This window comes from Lissotriton vulgaris, chromosome 1_1, assembly GCF_964263255.1.
Source record: "Lissotriton vulgaris chromosome 1_1, aLisVul1.2, whole genome shotgun sequence".
Classification (NCBI taxonomy): Eukaryota; Metazoa; Chordata; class Amphibia; order Caudata; family Salamandridae; genus Lissotriton; species Lissotriton vulgaris.
The window spans coordinates 2,061,311,223-2,061,327,578 of record NC_141685.1 but is presented as its reverse complement, the minus strand read 5'-3'; the positions used below and the strand labels follow the sequence as shown (position 1 = coordinate 2,061,327,578).

Sequence of the window (16,356 nt, the reverse complement as noted above, 5' to 3'; positions counted from 1 at the left end):
GCGAACCGTAGGGGCCAGCTCCGCTGTCTGCGGACTAACAAAGTTGAACGTTCTTTGCTATTCACCCCTGCAGCCTGCCGATCACTGCTTGGTTTGTGCGACTGTGGCTCGTTGTAACTATGGAGCTTTTCACTGCTTGTCTGCAACGGCGAGAAACTCGCTTTAATGCTGTGTGGCGTCCCTTGGTCCAATACCTCTGTAAAATTTAACATGCACGATACCTGCCTGCCAAGCTTAGAGCGATGCGCCTCTTTGAGGATGCTCTGCTTCCGCCAAACTCTAACAGGCTTCTGCCATGCCCAGATTGATTACAACTCCCATCCCTCAGCGCACACGCTGCGGCCTACACAGTGTCTCCGGTTGGCCATTGTTGAATGTTCCCTGTGGTCTGTTCACTCGCCTATCCCGGTAACTGCTTCTGTGTCCCACTCTTCTTTTCCCCATCTGTCCCTGCTTTGCCTCTGCCTTTCTCTTACTATCCAATTTGTAGGGGCTTATCGCCGTGTTTATAATGTTATTATCCAATTTTTTAATGGGTCCTGGAATGTACCGCAACCTGCCATTATGGACACAGCTATCAGTACGAGCAGTTGGCCTACCACGACTGGTTGGCGATATCCCTTTCGTCATAGACTCTCTGTGGCCTGAGCCTACTTTGAGATACATTTGCAAGTGACGCGGCCGGCCCTACGTGGGTTGTAGGCTTATCGCTGTGTGTTAGTAGACAGGGACCCGTACAATAATTTATCACTACACATCCTTGACCACGCGACCGGCCCAGCAAGGGTTGTAGGCGACATGCTGTGTCAAAATCGGCCTCTCAGTCTTTTTGTTTCTTTTCTGAGAGATGATCGCAAATAACGTGGCCGGCCCTGAATGGGTTGTAGGCTTAACGCAGTGTACACATGACCCTTTGCTCCTTTCTTGTTTTTGAAAATAAAACCGATTTCAAACAAAAAAAATGTGTCCTTATAACCAGATGGGATACAATAGTACTGAAACTACCCCAAGAGAGAAACAAGAAACCCCTTTAAATTTAAAGCTCCATCAGTTAGGGAGACTCAATGTCCACTGACAGAGGTGGGGGGAATGCTTGGAAAATATAACAAACCCAGACCACTCATTTGAGTAAGCAGTCTCTCATACATGTTGGCCATCACACACACCTTTGCTGTTTAACTATTCACCCCTGCAGCCTGCCAAACCTTTCAAGACTTGCACGCCTGACGTGTAATCACCTGTATATAATTGAGGTATGCAGCCATCTTGAAAGCAACATCAAGATGTATTTGAAGTATAGCCATAATAGTTACAAATACCTCGGTTTCATTCTTTTTTTCTTATTAGCTTGTGATTTGATTTAAAGCAGAATATTATGATTTTCATACCGTTTACACATAGCTAATTTTAAAATGTAACTCTATCTGTAATTTGGTTATTGGTCTATGCTATGCATTGCTCTGCTTTCTAAATCATGAAACTTAATTAAAAAATGAAAAATAGACAGATAAGCAGCGATATTGCACAGACCACATTATTGCAAGGATGATGTAGTGGATAGCGAGAAGGCTTAGGAGCTGATTTTATTACTTCTCACCAGGAAGTAGAGTACCACTAGAGATATGGGAAAGGAAGGTAAAACCAAAAGGTTTACATCCTATCTGTCACCTTTCAAGCCTCAGGAGTGACTATAAATATCCCGACTATAAGTCAGGTCAAGAGGAGAACTGCTACAGAAAATGGACTGAGCACAAGTTTTTCATGCTAATCTCTTTATCTGGGGTGGGGTAATCAAAGCATTGAAGACTTCAGTAGAAAATTAGTTCTCATGGAGACTGAGTACTTCTGATACCTAAAGGTCAAATATTGAGCATCACATCCACCTGTCAAAAAGGGAGCCACACTGGGACATGAAAAATGTCAGAAATTAATTAAAAGGCGAGAAGACAAGCATTTGTTTGCAACCAGTACATCAATTGATTGGGAGTAGTTTCTTGAAAGCTTCCCTACCGGGGCACCAGGTGCTACAGATGCTGAACAGGAACAAAGATAGACATAGCTGTAGTTTTGCCAATCCAACTTATCCTTCTTTTATTGGGCAAAAGATGAAGTCATTTTAGAAGAACTAGCTGACCCATGTGTGAGAATTTCTGGCCATGGAGAACATTGTGTTATCATTAGACCGTAAGTTAAAATCTTTTGAGATAGTCTCTCTTCCTAAAGTATGAATTCTGAATACAGAGAACGTACTGTGTATGCTTTTTAAGCATTACATGTGATGCCAGAGGACTGGACATATCTCTTTGAATGTAACCCAGTGAGGAGGTGACCATATCTGTTTCAGATTCAGTGGTGACTCCTCCGCTAAGGCAGAGGAGTGTCGCCCCACTGCCTTTAGCAGTGAAAAAAAGGAAAAATAAAATGATAACCTGCTGCAGCGTCAGTCACAGCAGGGCGGATCTGCTCTACTTTCAGAGCAGGGGGAGGAGTGGTGAGCCCTTTGTAAGTGTGCATGAATGTTTGACCTGCCCTCACAGGCCAGCCAAACATTCATGCGCACTTTGTATGTGCTCCATGCAGGCTGCATTACAGCCTGCGTGGAGAACATGCCCAGGCTCCCATGCCCTGACTGGGCGCCGAGCTACTGCGCTCAGATCAATCAGAACGCTGCATTGCAGCATTTTGATTGGCTTTTGGGGAGCCTGGGAGCCCAGGTGCTTCCCTATTTCTGTTTCCACAGAAGAAGCCAGGAAGAGGACAGAGAAGCGACAGCAGTCAGGTAAATAATTGTATTTTTTTTAAACCCTCCTCCAGTTTTTTTTAATGTAATAAAGCCCTTTTATTTCTTGGACATGTCTTTTGAACACGCAAAAGTGCTTTTGTGACGCTTTACATATCGCAAATTTCCTATATGGTGTTTGCAATGTAATGTGTAGGTGGTTTGTGAGTGCAGCAGTTGTTGCAGATCATTAGTCAGTTACAGAGCCTCGAGTGGTAACTGATTTGCAAGGGGAAAGCGGTCACCTTTGACCAGGCTTCCATTTGCCAGTTGTCTAGGCAGCTTCAAGGGGAAGCACGCAGGGATCTGCTTCCCCGGTGTGTTCTAACTCAATACATAGGTTGCTGCTCATAGTGCATTCCCACACAAGTTGCATTATTCATTTGCATTTCCCATTCACAAACCAGTTGATGTGCAAATTTCATATCCCTATTATGTGAATTGGACGAGTACTTTTGCTCCCTATTTCCCTATTCTTTTTCTTTATATCTCCTTCACTTTGTTATTCTACCTTCAGGGCCACCCAGGAAGATAGGTGATACTGATTGTCCTTGTTGTTGTGACAAATGCTTCAAGAAATTGATTGAACATTTTGTTTTTCTAAGTGTGACCTTGCCTACCAAGTTTAAACTGTTGAAGACATGTATGTACAGCTATGTGTGTGTTTATAAATATATCTCAAGAAATAGCTGTAGGATTTCTTTCAAACAAGAAGGTATCCATGCTGAATACCGATTTCCTGGCCTAGTCTAAAGGATTCTTTATAAGCTCTTGATTTTCTCAATAGCTGCATCATATAACAGAGGCTGACAGCTATGACATTGAGCTGTTGGCTCTTCTATAAGGTGCCTTAAGGCTTTCTTGCTGCCAAAGAGTGTAGTGTTATGGCGAGTACAAATCTTATTTACATTTGTTTCCTTGGCATGTGATATGTGATGCTACTGGTTTACTCTCTTGGCGTTTTTATTTTTCAACCTTTGTTTTACTTTGCTTTGCAGTCTGTGGGTCATTTTGTTAGTGCTTCTGGTTCATTTTATATTCACATTCTAAATGTCTTGATTTAGAAATGGGTTATGGAATGGAATGATATCGGTCTAATTTTATATTGACTGTGCACGTTTGTGCTAAGTGGGAAGTCGGATATCGTTTTCTTCCTCTGCTTTAAGCTTCACACACAATGACATATTTAAAAAGAATTAAGCTAGTATTGCAACTAAACATCTCTGCACATCTCTAATGTTTATTTACAGTATTTGATTCATTTACTTAGGAGCTGGAAAGAGCATGGAGAGAGTATGACAGACTTGAGTTTGATGTGACAACTGCAAGAAATCATATGCGAGAGGAGCTAGAGAGACTAGGAGAAGTTCAGGTATAGTACAATAAAATATTTGTATTAACCTATGGTTGTTTAAATCTGTTTCTTCTCCGTTAACACATTAACCAGATAAATCTAGGCTTGCATTACTTGACTTTTGCTAATCTTATTGAATAAAAAAATTGTTTTAGTTAGTAATGGAATGATTAATTGAGGTTTTATTACATGTTGCTTGCCCTTATGTAGGAAATTGTTTAATGCAAGTGTAACATGCCCACATATTCGGATATGACTTCTTACCTACCTCTGGTGATATCCTACTAGCTACCCAACATTTAAGTTGGTATGTAAAAAACGAATTGCATGCAAATATTTAGACTACGACCACCCAGGTGCAGATGCTTCTAAAAAAGATAGATAACCTGCATGCTTTACTTTTCTTTGTTAGTCGAGGGTTAGTACCAGTCATTTAACATTTGCTAATCAATGCAAAAAACACTCCTACCCACCTGTGCAAAAATACAGGTAGTACTCAGCCAAACCTCCACTGAGGTGCAGAGAGCTCATTTTTTCATATATTTTCCAACATAAGTTAGTTTTTATTTGATAGAAAGCTCATCCGCTGGTGAATGGGCTAGCAAACTACATGTTCTGAAACTCCTCTTGCCGTCTGTGGTTTGCAGAGACTACATGCCCATACAACATGCCTTGTTCAACTAGAGAAATAAAAAATATTGCCTTTAGCTATTTGAACCGGACTGTAATGAGCCGAAACATATCATTGCTTATGAATTAAACCAATCTTTGGAGGCTTCAACTTCCCCCTGAGCAGAGGTTCACTTACTGCCGTATATAGGTTGTCTTAGCAGCTTCTCCCCATAAATTTGGCATGAAAGCCTTATAGAGCTCATTAGATAGGATTTCTGGACCGGCTGCTTTCCCTTTCTTACTAAAACTAACTTCTTGCTCCAGTTGAAAATCCTTATCCTCTGTTAATTTGTTTAATGTGTCTCCCTCCATCCAATTCCCCACTTTCTCATCTGTGACTTTCAAATTCTCAGAATCTAGATCTCTAAAGAAGTTATGGAAGGCCCTCTTGATGCCATGAGTGGTTGAGAAACTTAATCCTGTCCCTTCGATCTTTATTTACTACATTATATTTGTGACCTGATCCGTTAAAATTTTCTAAGCCAGCAATCTCCCAGCACTGTTCCCAAACTCAAGCTTGCCTCCCATCTTGCTCTTACTCTTGTCTCAAATATTAAAGCAAGTTGATATTTCTTCTCCTTCATTGCCTTCTCCAAAAATCTTTTGATTTTAGATCATTGTTTCTGGGCTAGCAGTTGATTCTCTATCTTACTCAGTTCTTCATCTAATACATCAACGTCTCTTCTACGTTTCTTGTTCTTCTGGGCTGCGATGCTAATTAGCTTCCCCCTCATAAAATCCTTAAAAGCTACCAAGACAATGTTTAGGGGAGCTGAGCCTACATTGATATTTAGGAAATCCTCTGTGTCCGCTCTCAAGCACTAAATAACCTCTTAGTGTAATAATAGGGACCAGTCTAAGGTGAGTATCTTCTATTCTTACCTACTTTCTATTTTAGTTTCCAGGAGGACTATTGCATGGTCACATAAGTGTGCAGTTACAAGTTTAACCTAATTCATTTCTTCACATATCTCAGTCCACCAATATAAAATCTATTCTAATTGAGTGGCCATATTATTTTTATGGAAGGTGTACCCTCGGTCCTTCCTTGATCTTCTCCGTATATTGCGCAGATCTAATTGATTCATCATGTTCCTTAGATATGTCTGCAATGTATGGTATGTTTTGGCGTTACTATTGTTTGATCTGTTAAAGTTATTCATGATGGTATTAAAGTCTCCAGCCAAAATGATAGGAGCAGAAAAGACAAGTCATTTCTGGCAAACCACCTTAAGGGGTTAGATGTCCACCACAATAGGCCCATAATATCCCACCGAGGTGTATTTTTTGCTATGCAGCTGTAAGCTAAAGATTGCCCATCCTATCTGTATCACTCGCCACTATTGTTGCATCTAGTTGTTTAATTAGATTTGTTACTCCTTTCACAGGGCAGTTCTGATCTTTACAGCTCATCTGTCTAACCCACTTCTGTTCGCTAACGTTCTTTGTTGGTTAGGTGAGTTTTCGGCAGGACCATGAACTGAGCACGTGAGTCCTATAGATACTCAATGAACTTAGCCCATCGCCTATCCATCGTGAGCCCATTAACATTCTGTGATATAATTCGTACTGTTGCCACCATTATTATCAACCCGGGCTGGATCTCGGTTAAGAGAAGAGATTTCTGAGGACTATTTCTTTTTTCCCTATGCATCCCATACACCTACACTTCTCCCTCCCTGGAGAACCCGTCCTTGCTTTCTTATGGCCTTTGGGAAAGCCCTTTGAGCAATGGGATTAAAAACAAATGAAGAAAAATGAAGTATATTTAGGAGACTGACTCCTAATGGTTTATTGTGCTATCTGTATATGCTAACCCTCCTTATCGCCTTAATCAACGTATCTATTTCGCTATTGTCCCTCAAGTGATAAATTTTGTTATTGTGCGTCAACTTTAGTGTGGCTGGGAATCCCTCACGCCTACCTTCTTAAACTCCCTTATACAATTCCCCAATTCCTACTGTCTAATCAGGGGGATGCAAGAGAGATCAGACCTAACCTCAAATGTAAACCCGCTTTCCTTCAGAGTTTTCTGCTTCGGTGCCTTGGCCAAAATCTGCTTTTTTACGAAGTATGTCAAAGAAATTCACCCAGATCCTTGTTTCCTAAAAAGGATCCTGGTGTACCCACTGAATATCTCTAGCAAGAGTCTCCACAGGGTCTTCAGACAAACTTCCTGATTTAAAAAGAGCTATAATAAACTCTTTTGATAGCCTCCCCTTCTGACATCTTCAATACGCTAAGATTGTTTCTACTTGCCCCATTTTCTAATGATTAGAGTTTGGTCTGTAGCTCTCTGTCTCTCTTGAGTTTTATCACCCTTATCTCTTCCCCATCGGTTAAGGCTGATACTGTCAGTATTGCTACTGTGTCCTCAAAGGCCTGAGTTCTTTGAGCCAGGAAATCTAATTTTTCCGTCAGCTGTTCACACATACACTGGATCTCCCTCTAATTTGTTACAGTGACGGTGAACCCATTTTTTACCTCTGCCGCTTGTGATTGCAACATATTTTCCATATGGATATCCCCTAGGGAATGAGGTACCAATTTTCCAGCGTCTTGAGAAATGGCCTGCGCTGCTCCTTTCATTATGGGTCCATGGTCTCCACTACCTCCACCTCCCATTTCTTCTGCTATACCCCTTAGTACCCTCCTGATTTTCATTCATCCCGACCAAAAATTGATATCTGTTGTTTTGGCCGGTCTCACCCACTCTTGAGCCTTTAAATGTTATTTACAAACTCTCCCCCTCACACTCTGTTTGATGGGGAGATGGGGTATTTGAATGTCTTACTTTTTTGATTAGTAAGCTCACTCCAGTCTATATTGCTGGTAGTAGTGCTGACCCCCCACCTGCTACCCCCCTCCTCCTTAGAGTGAGGGTTGCCAGCCGAGTTAGTAACAAGCGGAGAATTATGTATTCCAGACGGCATGCATCCCTGTTTGCCACCCACTTGTGGGGACCTAAATTGGATTTGTGTTGTACTTCTTAAGGAGTAACTGTTACTTTTACCTGTAGCCCCCCCCCCCCCCCCCCCCTCACCCCCCTTCCCTCTCTCCCGGCAAGTCACCAAGGTTCCTACCTTGATTTTTTTTCCCTTTCACTGCTTTGTCGGTTTTTTCTCTGTTTACTTCAAGCGCACATGGAGGCGTCTCTGTGAATTCAATGCCCACACTCTGTTGCCTAGCTGAATTCCGCTTGGTATTCAGCACTCCTGTGCTGCTGCTTCCGTCCTTCCCCCAGAGGGGAATCCTTGCTGCATTCCTTTACGACACTCAGTCAGCTCTCGGCATTGGCCTCGCCTGACCTGAAACCCTCGCCTTGTTTGCCTGAGTGGAGGTCAGCAGTAGAGTCCACCCCATGCCCGCTGCATCACGATGTCGGGGCGTTGTCCTAGGTGAGTCTCCCATAACTCCACAATCATGCGACCAGCACTGTAGCTGGCTGCCATGTTTTTCCCGGCCATCATCGTGACTCTCTAATTTTTGTCCGAGAAGAGAGCTTGACAAAGGTCCATGACGGTGAACCATTTTGCTATGCACGGAATCTGGTATAATATGGGGGCTAGATTAGATACCACAGGACAACAGGGGATTATAATATTGTTGATTTTTGTCAAATCTTGCACTGTCCTGATCTTCCCGTTTGATTTATATAATCCCATAATCGGTGAGTTGCACAGACTCCTGAATATTCTCTCACAAAATTCCTTTTTGTAACATGTCATTACTTAATGGTGTTATTCCTGCTACTATTTCTGGGGTCATGTGATAAGGTGGTGTTCTTGGAAGAATTGCATCAAGTTTGACTGTGATTCAGACAAATTCTACACCTTTGATTAGTCTGCTGTCCTTTCATGTAAGATCCCACACATTTATATTCTCTCTTACATCTGAAAGATACTCTTCTTTGGTTCCCAGCGGGTTAAGCCCTTTTTTTATTATTTATATTCAAGCCAAAAATGTTCAATACAAACAGTTCATAGAAGTAAATTCATATTTAAAAAAAACTCCATACTATACATGTAGGAAACTATTGTAGGAAACTGGCTCTATATATACTACACCAAAATGAGGTATAGTGTGTATAGAGTCCAAGTGTCCCCAAAGGCAGGCAGAGGTTAAAGTTGGACAGAACCGTACTCTCGATTCTCCAGTATTAGGGGTGTCTTTCATAGATTCACATGCCTGAATCATTCCCCGTCGTCGGAGTGAGAGTCCCACGGTACATAAAAAAGCAATAAAATGCTAAAAATATATAGTAATACCAAAAGAAATGAACCAGGAAGTAAAAACAGCCAATGGTACAGTAGGCAAAAACTTCCCATCTATGACTATCATAGTCATTTTGTATAGTCCAAACTACAGCCAATCAGGCGCCAGCACCCACCAGAATGTTCTCCCCAGAGGCTCAGGCTCTCAGATTTTCTACCGCACGTCGTGTGAAGGGAGTCTCCCTGAGCTCTGCTCAGTTTTTCTAACTTCTACTTCATCTGTGTCTTCTCTTCAGGATGTCTTCAAAGAAATCTCTCTTCAGAGCCTGTGACTGCTGTGGTAAGCCTCGGCTTTTTGAGAAGGATCCACACAAAAAGTGTATTTATTGTCTCTACCCAGACCACCAGGCCTCTGATTGTAAAATCTGCAGAACCATGCCTCAGAAGACTCTCAGAGATAGAGAGGGTCGTTTACTGCTGTGGTTGAAGAGGCTAAAGGATTCTTCTAATACTGTTTCAGAAGTAGACAGTGTCACCTCTGCTTCCACTTCAGCCTCCAGGAAGAGATCTGCGCCTGAGGGAATGTCATCTCCCAAGGCTAAACTGCCTAAAAAACAGCCACCTGCTAAAGGACTGGATCAACCTTCCACTTCTCAGGCTGTACCCACCTCCAGGGGCATGGAAGGCGCTTCTGCTTCCTCAAAGGTGAAAAAACCCAAGCTTCCCCTATCTTCTGACAGGATTTTACCACAGAATTCATCTCCGCCTCCTGTGAAGTCTTCTTCAGCTTCTTCGTCGACGAGAACGACGACTTCAGTGACATCTACGGTAACATTTTCATCTCCTAAACCTAGTATGGTTATGTCCTCGTCTACGGCATCTCCAACGATGGTTTTTGTTTCTGTGAGGCCTATTTCGTCGACGTCCGTCGTCGACGCCTCGTCGTCGACGTCCTTAAAGGCTTTACCGCCGACGAAAAAGACTCCGTCGACGAGCTCGTCGTCAGGCTCTACGCCGTCGACGAAAATACCACCGTCGACGAGGACTGACTCGTCCACGAAGACGGTCCCGTCGACGAGGAGTGTCCCGTCGACGAAGAATGTCCCGTCGACGAAGAGTGCCCCGTCGACGAAGAGTGCCCCGTCGACGAAGAGTGCCCCGTCGACGAAGAGTGCCCCGTCGACGAAGAGTGCCCCGTCGACGAAGAGTGTCCCGTCGACGAAGAGTGTCCCGTCGACGAAGAGTGTCCCGTCGACGAAGAGTGTCCCGTCGACGAAGAGTGTCCCGTCGACGAAGAGTGTCCCGTCGACGAAGAGTGTCCCGTCGACGACGAGTGTCCCATCGACGACGAGTGTCCCGTCGACGACGAGTGTCCCGTCGACGACGAGTGTCCCGTCGACGACGAGTGTCCCGTCGACGACGAGTGTCCCGTCGACGACAGGTCTTCCGTCGACTACGACTATTTCGTTGCCGAAAAGTGTCCCGTCGACGAGAGGTGATCCGTCGACGACAAATCCATCGGAAGTTAACCCTCCGACGACGCCGCAGTTATCCTCATGCACGGCACTACAGGTGTGGTCTCCGTCGACGGTGTTTTTAACACCACGCCAAGCAGCAGAACAGCTGCGCAACACTGTAATGAGGCTTTCACCCCTGCGCGTTTCACCTCACAAGGTGTCCTCTGAAGTCCCAGACCAACTACTGGATTCTGACAGTGACAATGAGATGGTCCAGAATACTTTTGGACAAGCCACTAGTCCATCGGAGTTACATATTAAACTTCAAGATGATGAATATGAGGATCCTCACTCTCCTGCTGCAGTATCGATGCCTGTCACTACCCCTGTTGCTCAAGTGCCTTTGGATTTAATATCCAACTTACAATTTATGCTGGACGATTACTATCGGAGGTTTCCACCTTCGGAATCGGCAGGTTCTGGACAAGCAACTCCAATTTCGGAAACGCCTCCACCCGTGCTCCCATCGGTGTGCCCACCTTCACACCCACAACCTGCTCACGAAGAGGACCCGCAATCCTCGGAAGATGACGACCAACGGGAAGAAGGAGAAGTGGATGATTTATCGGAGTGGGAGGACTATCAGGTCCAATCTCCTTCTACATCTCCTCAGACTGCGTCGGCCTCCCCTCCTGTTGATGTAGCAAATTTTCACTTGCTGATGGAGCGTGCAACCGCACGTTTTCATATGAAGATGGAGCATACTCAACAAGAATGTTTCCTTTACGATTTTAAAGATCAGCCCAGACGACAAATTAGGACAATACCCATTGTGGACTTCATCTGGAAGGAAGGTGTTAAGGTGATGTCAACGCCGGCTTCCATTCCTACAGTCTTGCCAAGAATTGATAAGAAATATAAAGCTCCAGACAAGACGCCTGCCTGTCTCATTGGACAAGCAAAACTTGACTCGGTAATTGTCCAGGCGGCTCAGAAAAGGGCCAGAAATCCGTCCTCTGCAGTTACGGCACCGCCGGATAGAGATGGCAGACGCCTAGACTCAATAGGAAAACGAGTTTCCACCATGGCTGCAACAACTGTCCGTGCTGCCAACGCATTAGCCATCTTAGGTCGTTACGACCGTCAAATGTGGTCTGACATCTCACCATTTATCGATCTACTCCCTGAGCCATCCAAGGCGGAGGCACTCCAGATTCTCAATGAAGGTCAAAGGACCTCTGAAGAGATAATTGATTCAGCTGTTGATGTGGCATCTACAGGTTTTCGCCAATTAGCAGGGGCTGCGGTTCTCCGTAGACAGGGGTGGTTACGTTCCACTGCCTTTAGACAGGAAGTGCAAAACCGAGTTCTAGACATGCCATTTGATGGCGAATATTTATTCGGCCCCAAGGTAGAGGAGGCCTTACAGACTATCAAGAAGGATACCGAAACGGCCAAATCCTTAGGCACTCTACAATTTCACAAGCCGCCCTTTCGAGGAGCGAGAGGACGAGGAACGTCCTTCAATAGAGGTGGATACCAGCAACAACATCAACAATCCACATACCGTCAGGGTAATCAGCGCTACCAAAATCAGCGCTACCAGTCTTATGGGCAGAAAAAATCTCAATACACCCCAAACAGGGGTAGGGCTACATACCGCGGCAAGGACAAGCGACAATGATATTTTTCACCTGCCACCACCGTCTTTTCACCCTCTCAAAAGACTTGGCGGAAGAATCTCCAAATTTTACTCCAATTGGCAGTCGATAACAACGGACAAATGGGTCCTGGATATTGTCGCCAGGGGCCATGCCCTAGAATTCGAAAAATTTCCCCCAAATGTACCGCCAAAGGGCCCGCCTCCAGCTCACCTGAAGGAGCTGCTTACCCAAATCAAAATGATGATACAAAAAGGAGCTATCGAGAGCGTTCCTCAGAGGATGAGAGGACTAGGATTTTACTCCAGGTTCTTCCTGATCAGAAAGAAGAACGGGGAGTGGCGCCCGATCCTCGATCTTCGAGCATTAAACAAATACCTAAGGAAATTAACGTTCCGGATGCTCTCTCTTCAAGAAATTTTGCATCTTTTATCACCAGGAGATTGCATGGTCACCCTAGACCTCCAAGATGCATATTTCCACATCCCCATCCTACCTCGCCACAGGAAATTCCTTCGCTTCAGGGTGGCTGGCAGGGACTACCAATTCAAAGTCCTTCCTTTTGGACTACGGTCAGCTCCAAGAGTTTTTACGAAGGTTTTAGCTCCAGTAGCTGCGCACCTCCGGCTGGAGGGAATACAAATTTTCCCATATCTGGACGATTGCCTTATAAAGGCCAATTCTCATGGCACCGTTCAACGTCACCTTCACCAGTGTCTCCACCTGTTTCAGTCTCTAGGCCTGACAATAAATTTCTCCAAATCCCAGATGCAATCGTCTCAAAGAATAGCATTCTTAGGAGCAATGTTGGACACTCACAAATGCAAAGCTTTCGTCTCCAAGGAAAGACAAATGAAAATAAGTCGGCTAGCACAAGATCTCATGCAAAGAAAGTCAGTTTCTGTCCGACTATACAAATCCTTTCTGGGGATGGCATCGGCTTGTATTCCATTACTTCCAAATTGCCGGCTTCAAATGAGGCCGCTCCAGGAGGAACTAGCCCTGCAGTGGCAACAGGTTTCAGGCACTTTCGAGGACCTCATTCAAATCACACTACTCATGAAAGAGTCTCTTCTGTGGTGGACACAGAGGTGTCATCTCAGTCAGGGTCATGCGTTCCTTCAAGAACCACCAAGTCTCACCATCACTACAGATGCATCCCTCGAGGGCTGGGGGGCTCATCTGCAAGGCCTCACGATCAGTGGCAAATGGACTGTGCAACAGAAACGGTGGCACATCAATCGTTTGGAACTGAGAGCCATTTTTCTTGCCCTAAAGGCGTTTTGTGCCATCATTCAGAACACCAAGGTGTTGATAAGAACAGACAACACAACAAGTATGCACTACGTCAACAAACAGGGAGGAACTCGATCTCTTCTCCTGTCTCAAGAGGCGCAGGAATTATGGACATGGGCTCTTCACCACAATGTACAGTTGCATGCGGTGCATGTTCCGGGAACGGAAAACGTCCTTGCCGATGCACTCAGCAGGACCACAATCACCAACCACGAATGGGAGCTTCACCAGAACACAGTGGACCACATCTTTCATCAGTGGGGTTGGCCAGACCTGGACCTATTTGCGACAAGTACCAACAGCAAATGCCTGAGCTTCGCCAGCTGGCACCCCCACAAGAATTCTCTGGGGAATGCATTCTCCCTCGATTGGTCCCTGAGGTTTGCGTATGCTTTCCCACCGATTCCGTTAGTCCCCAGGGTTCTGCGGAAGATGAGGAAGGAACCTTGCCGACTGATCCTGATCGCGCCCAGATGTCCGCGCCAGTATTGGTTTACGGAGCTCCTCCTACTATCAGAGAGCAAACCAATTCAGTTACATCCAATCCCGAACTTGCTCAGTGTTCAGGAAGGTCAAGTCTTCCATCCGGACCCAGCATCGCTGAGATTAGCGGCTTGGCTCCTGAACACCATGAGTTTGCACACTTGAACATCCCAGCAGACTGTAAAGAGGTGTTGGCCAAAGCTAGAGCACCCGCAACCATCAAGACTTACAGTCTCAAATGGAAACGCTTCTGTATCTGGTGCCGTTCAGCAGGTGTTCACCCCTTTTTGGCAAAGCCTGAGGAAATTCTTCCTTTTTTCTTGCAGTTGGCACGAACAGGTCTGTCCCATGCTACTTTGAAAGTATTTCTGGCTGCAATATCCAGATATCGACAGGATGGGTCCAATTCTTTGTATTCATCAAGGATTATCCAACAGTTCTTTAAGGGTCTCTTTAGAATGTTCCCTCCAGTACGTCGTCCACCTCCTTTGTGGCATCTGAATGTGGTCCTGGGTCAACTCATGCGTCACCCATTTGAGCCCATCCATCAAGCTGACTTGAAGTATCTTTCGTGGAAGGTATCACTGCTTTTAGCCTTAACATCCGCCAAGAGAGTTAGTGATATCCAAGCTTTCACTGTTCATCATCCTTTCCTCCAATTCACTAGCGATTCTGTCATACTTCGCACAAATCCCAAATACATTCCTAAAGTGCCTTCGGATTTTCATCTGAACGAACCTGTTGTTCTTAAATCATTTTTTCCAGACCCGCAAACTCCTGCGGAAAGAGCTTTACACTCGCTTGACATTAGAAGATGTCTTAAATTCTATCTACAAAGAACTTCTGCTGTACGCACCTCTGACCAGTTGTTCATTACCTACGGTGCGATTCGTAAAGGGCAGGCAGTATCAAAACAGACTATTGCAAGATGGATATCTGCTGCCATTGCCTTTTGCCATGCACAGGCTGGGAGACCTTTACCATCTGCGCCCAGAGCGCACTCTACAAGAGCAGTCTCCTCATCTACGGCCTTATTCGCTGGAGTCCCACTTCAGCAGATCTGCAAGGCGGCGACTTGGGCGAGTCGCCATACCTTTACCAGACATTACTGTCTAGAGTCCATCAGCGAGGCTGATACTTCTGTGGGTCGAGCTGTTCTACGGAACCTGTTTCATTAAGGTGAGCCTCTGTTTCCCACCTCCTTGTTTTCTGCTGTCAGACGCTTCTTATGTTATGTTTTCACATATTTTCTTGATTGCATTATGTTATGCTTTATATGATATGTGTTTATTCACTTCGCATTGTTATTTACATTACTAGCTGACAAGCTGGGTGTTATGAGCGTCTGTTCAGCAAAGATATGTACTGCTAGCTACTCTGATTCAGGCATGTGAATCTATGAAAGACACCCCTAATACTGGAGAAGAACAATAGTTACTTACCTGTAATCTGTGGTTCTCCAGTATTGGTGTCTTTCATAGATTCACATGCAACCCGCCCACCTCCCCTCAGAGGCTTTCTAGGCTATTTTGGTTTACCTTCACTCCTTGCGAGAAAATCTGAGAGCCTGAGCCTCTGGGGAGAACATTCTGGTGGGTGCTGGCGCCTGATTGGCTGTAGTTTGGACTATACAAAATGACTATGATAGTCATAGATGGGAAGTTTTTGCCTACTGTACCATTGGCTGTTTTTACTTCCTGGTTCATTTCTTTTGGTATTACTATATATTTTTAGCATTTTATTGCTTTTTTATGTACCGTGGGACTCCCACTCCGACGACGGGGAATGATTCAGGCATGTGAATCTATGAAAGACACCAATACTGGAGAACCACAGATTACAGGTAAGTAACTATTGTTCATAGTGGTAGCTTGGTCGAGCAGTAGGGCAGTATCAGAGGACAGTGTTAATCATTTGATGTACACACTCAATCAGCAAATGAATTCAAACACTCAAGAACTGAACTGTAGGCCAATTGTGTTTGTGTAAAAAAATATACTGTTGTTTATTTTTCGAACCAAGCAAGCCTGGTACCTGTAAGCATTAAATACTTTTTAGTAATAAGTTACTAGATATAGAACAGTTTGAAAATACACTAGAAATTGCACTTTGCTTGATTTACAGGGGAGCAGTAGTATGCAAATACAGTACATTGGAATGAATAGGCTTTTTCAGTAAATTGTAGGTAAGTTACTTTTTACGTTACTTTTCTAACTCGGTGCTGGATACCTAGATTCAGAACTGGGACATTTCCTAGAAACAGGTAAGTAAACAAGTTTTGGTTATTTGTGCAATTTTTAAATAATGTTTTCAGGTTTCAAAACTCCACACTTAAAAAAATTTTGGAGAAAAATTGTCAATGTTATACTATGGAGTGGAAATGAAGGTTCTGGGGTCTCCCAGGGTCAGTGATGCACCCTCAGCGGCACTAGGGCGGCCG

The 16,356-nt window shown here is 44.4% G+C and overlaps 1 protein-coding gene across 21 annotated transcripts in view; it reads left to right on the top strand.

The window, feature by feature from the left end:
* PLEKHA5 (pleckstrin homology domain containing A5) overlaps positions 1-16,356 on the top strand; it is a 742,840-nt gene that overhangs the window by 585,467 nt on the left and 141,017 nt on the right. For all 21 annotated transcript variants that reach the window (XM_086920674.1, XM_086920665.1, XM_086920721.1 and 18 more), the window contains one exon: positions 4,050-4,151. In XM_086920674.1, the coding sequence (XP_086776800.1) occupies positions 4,050-4,151 (102 nt within the window). The remainder of the gene's footprint in view (positions 1-4,049; positions 4,152-16,356) is intronic.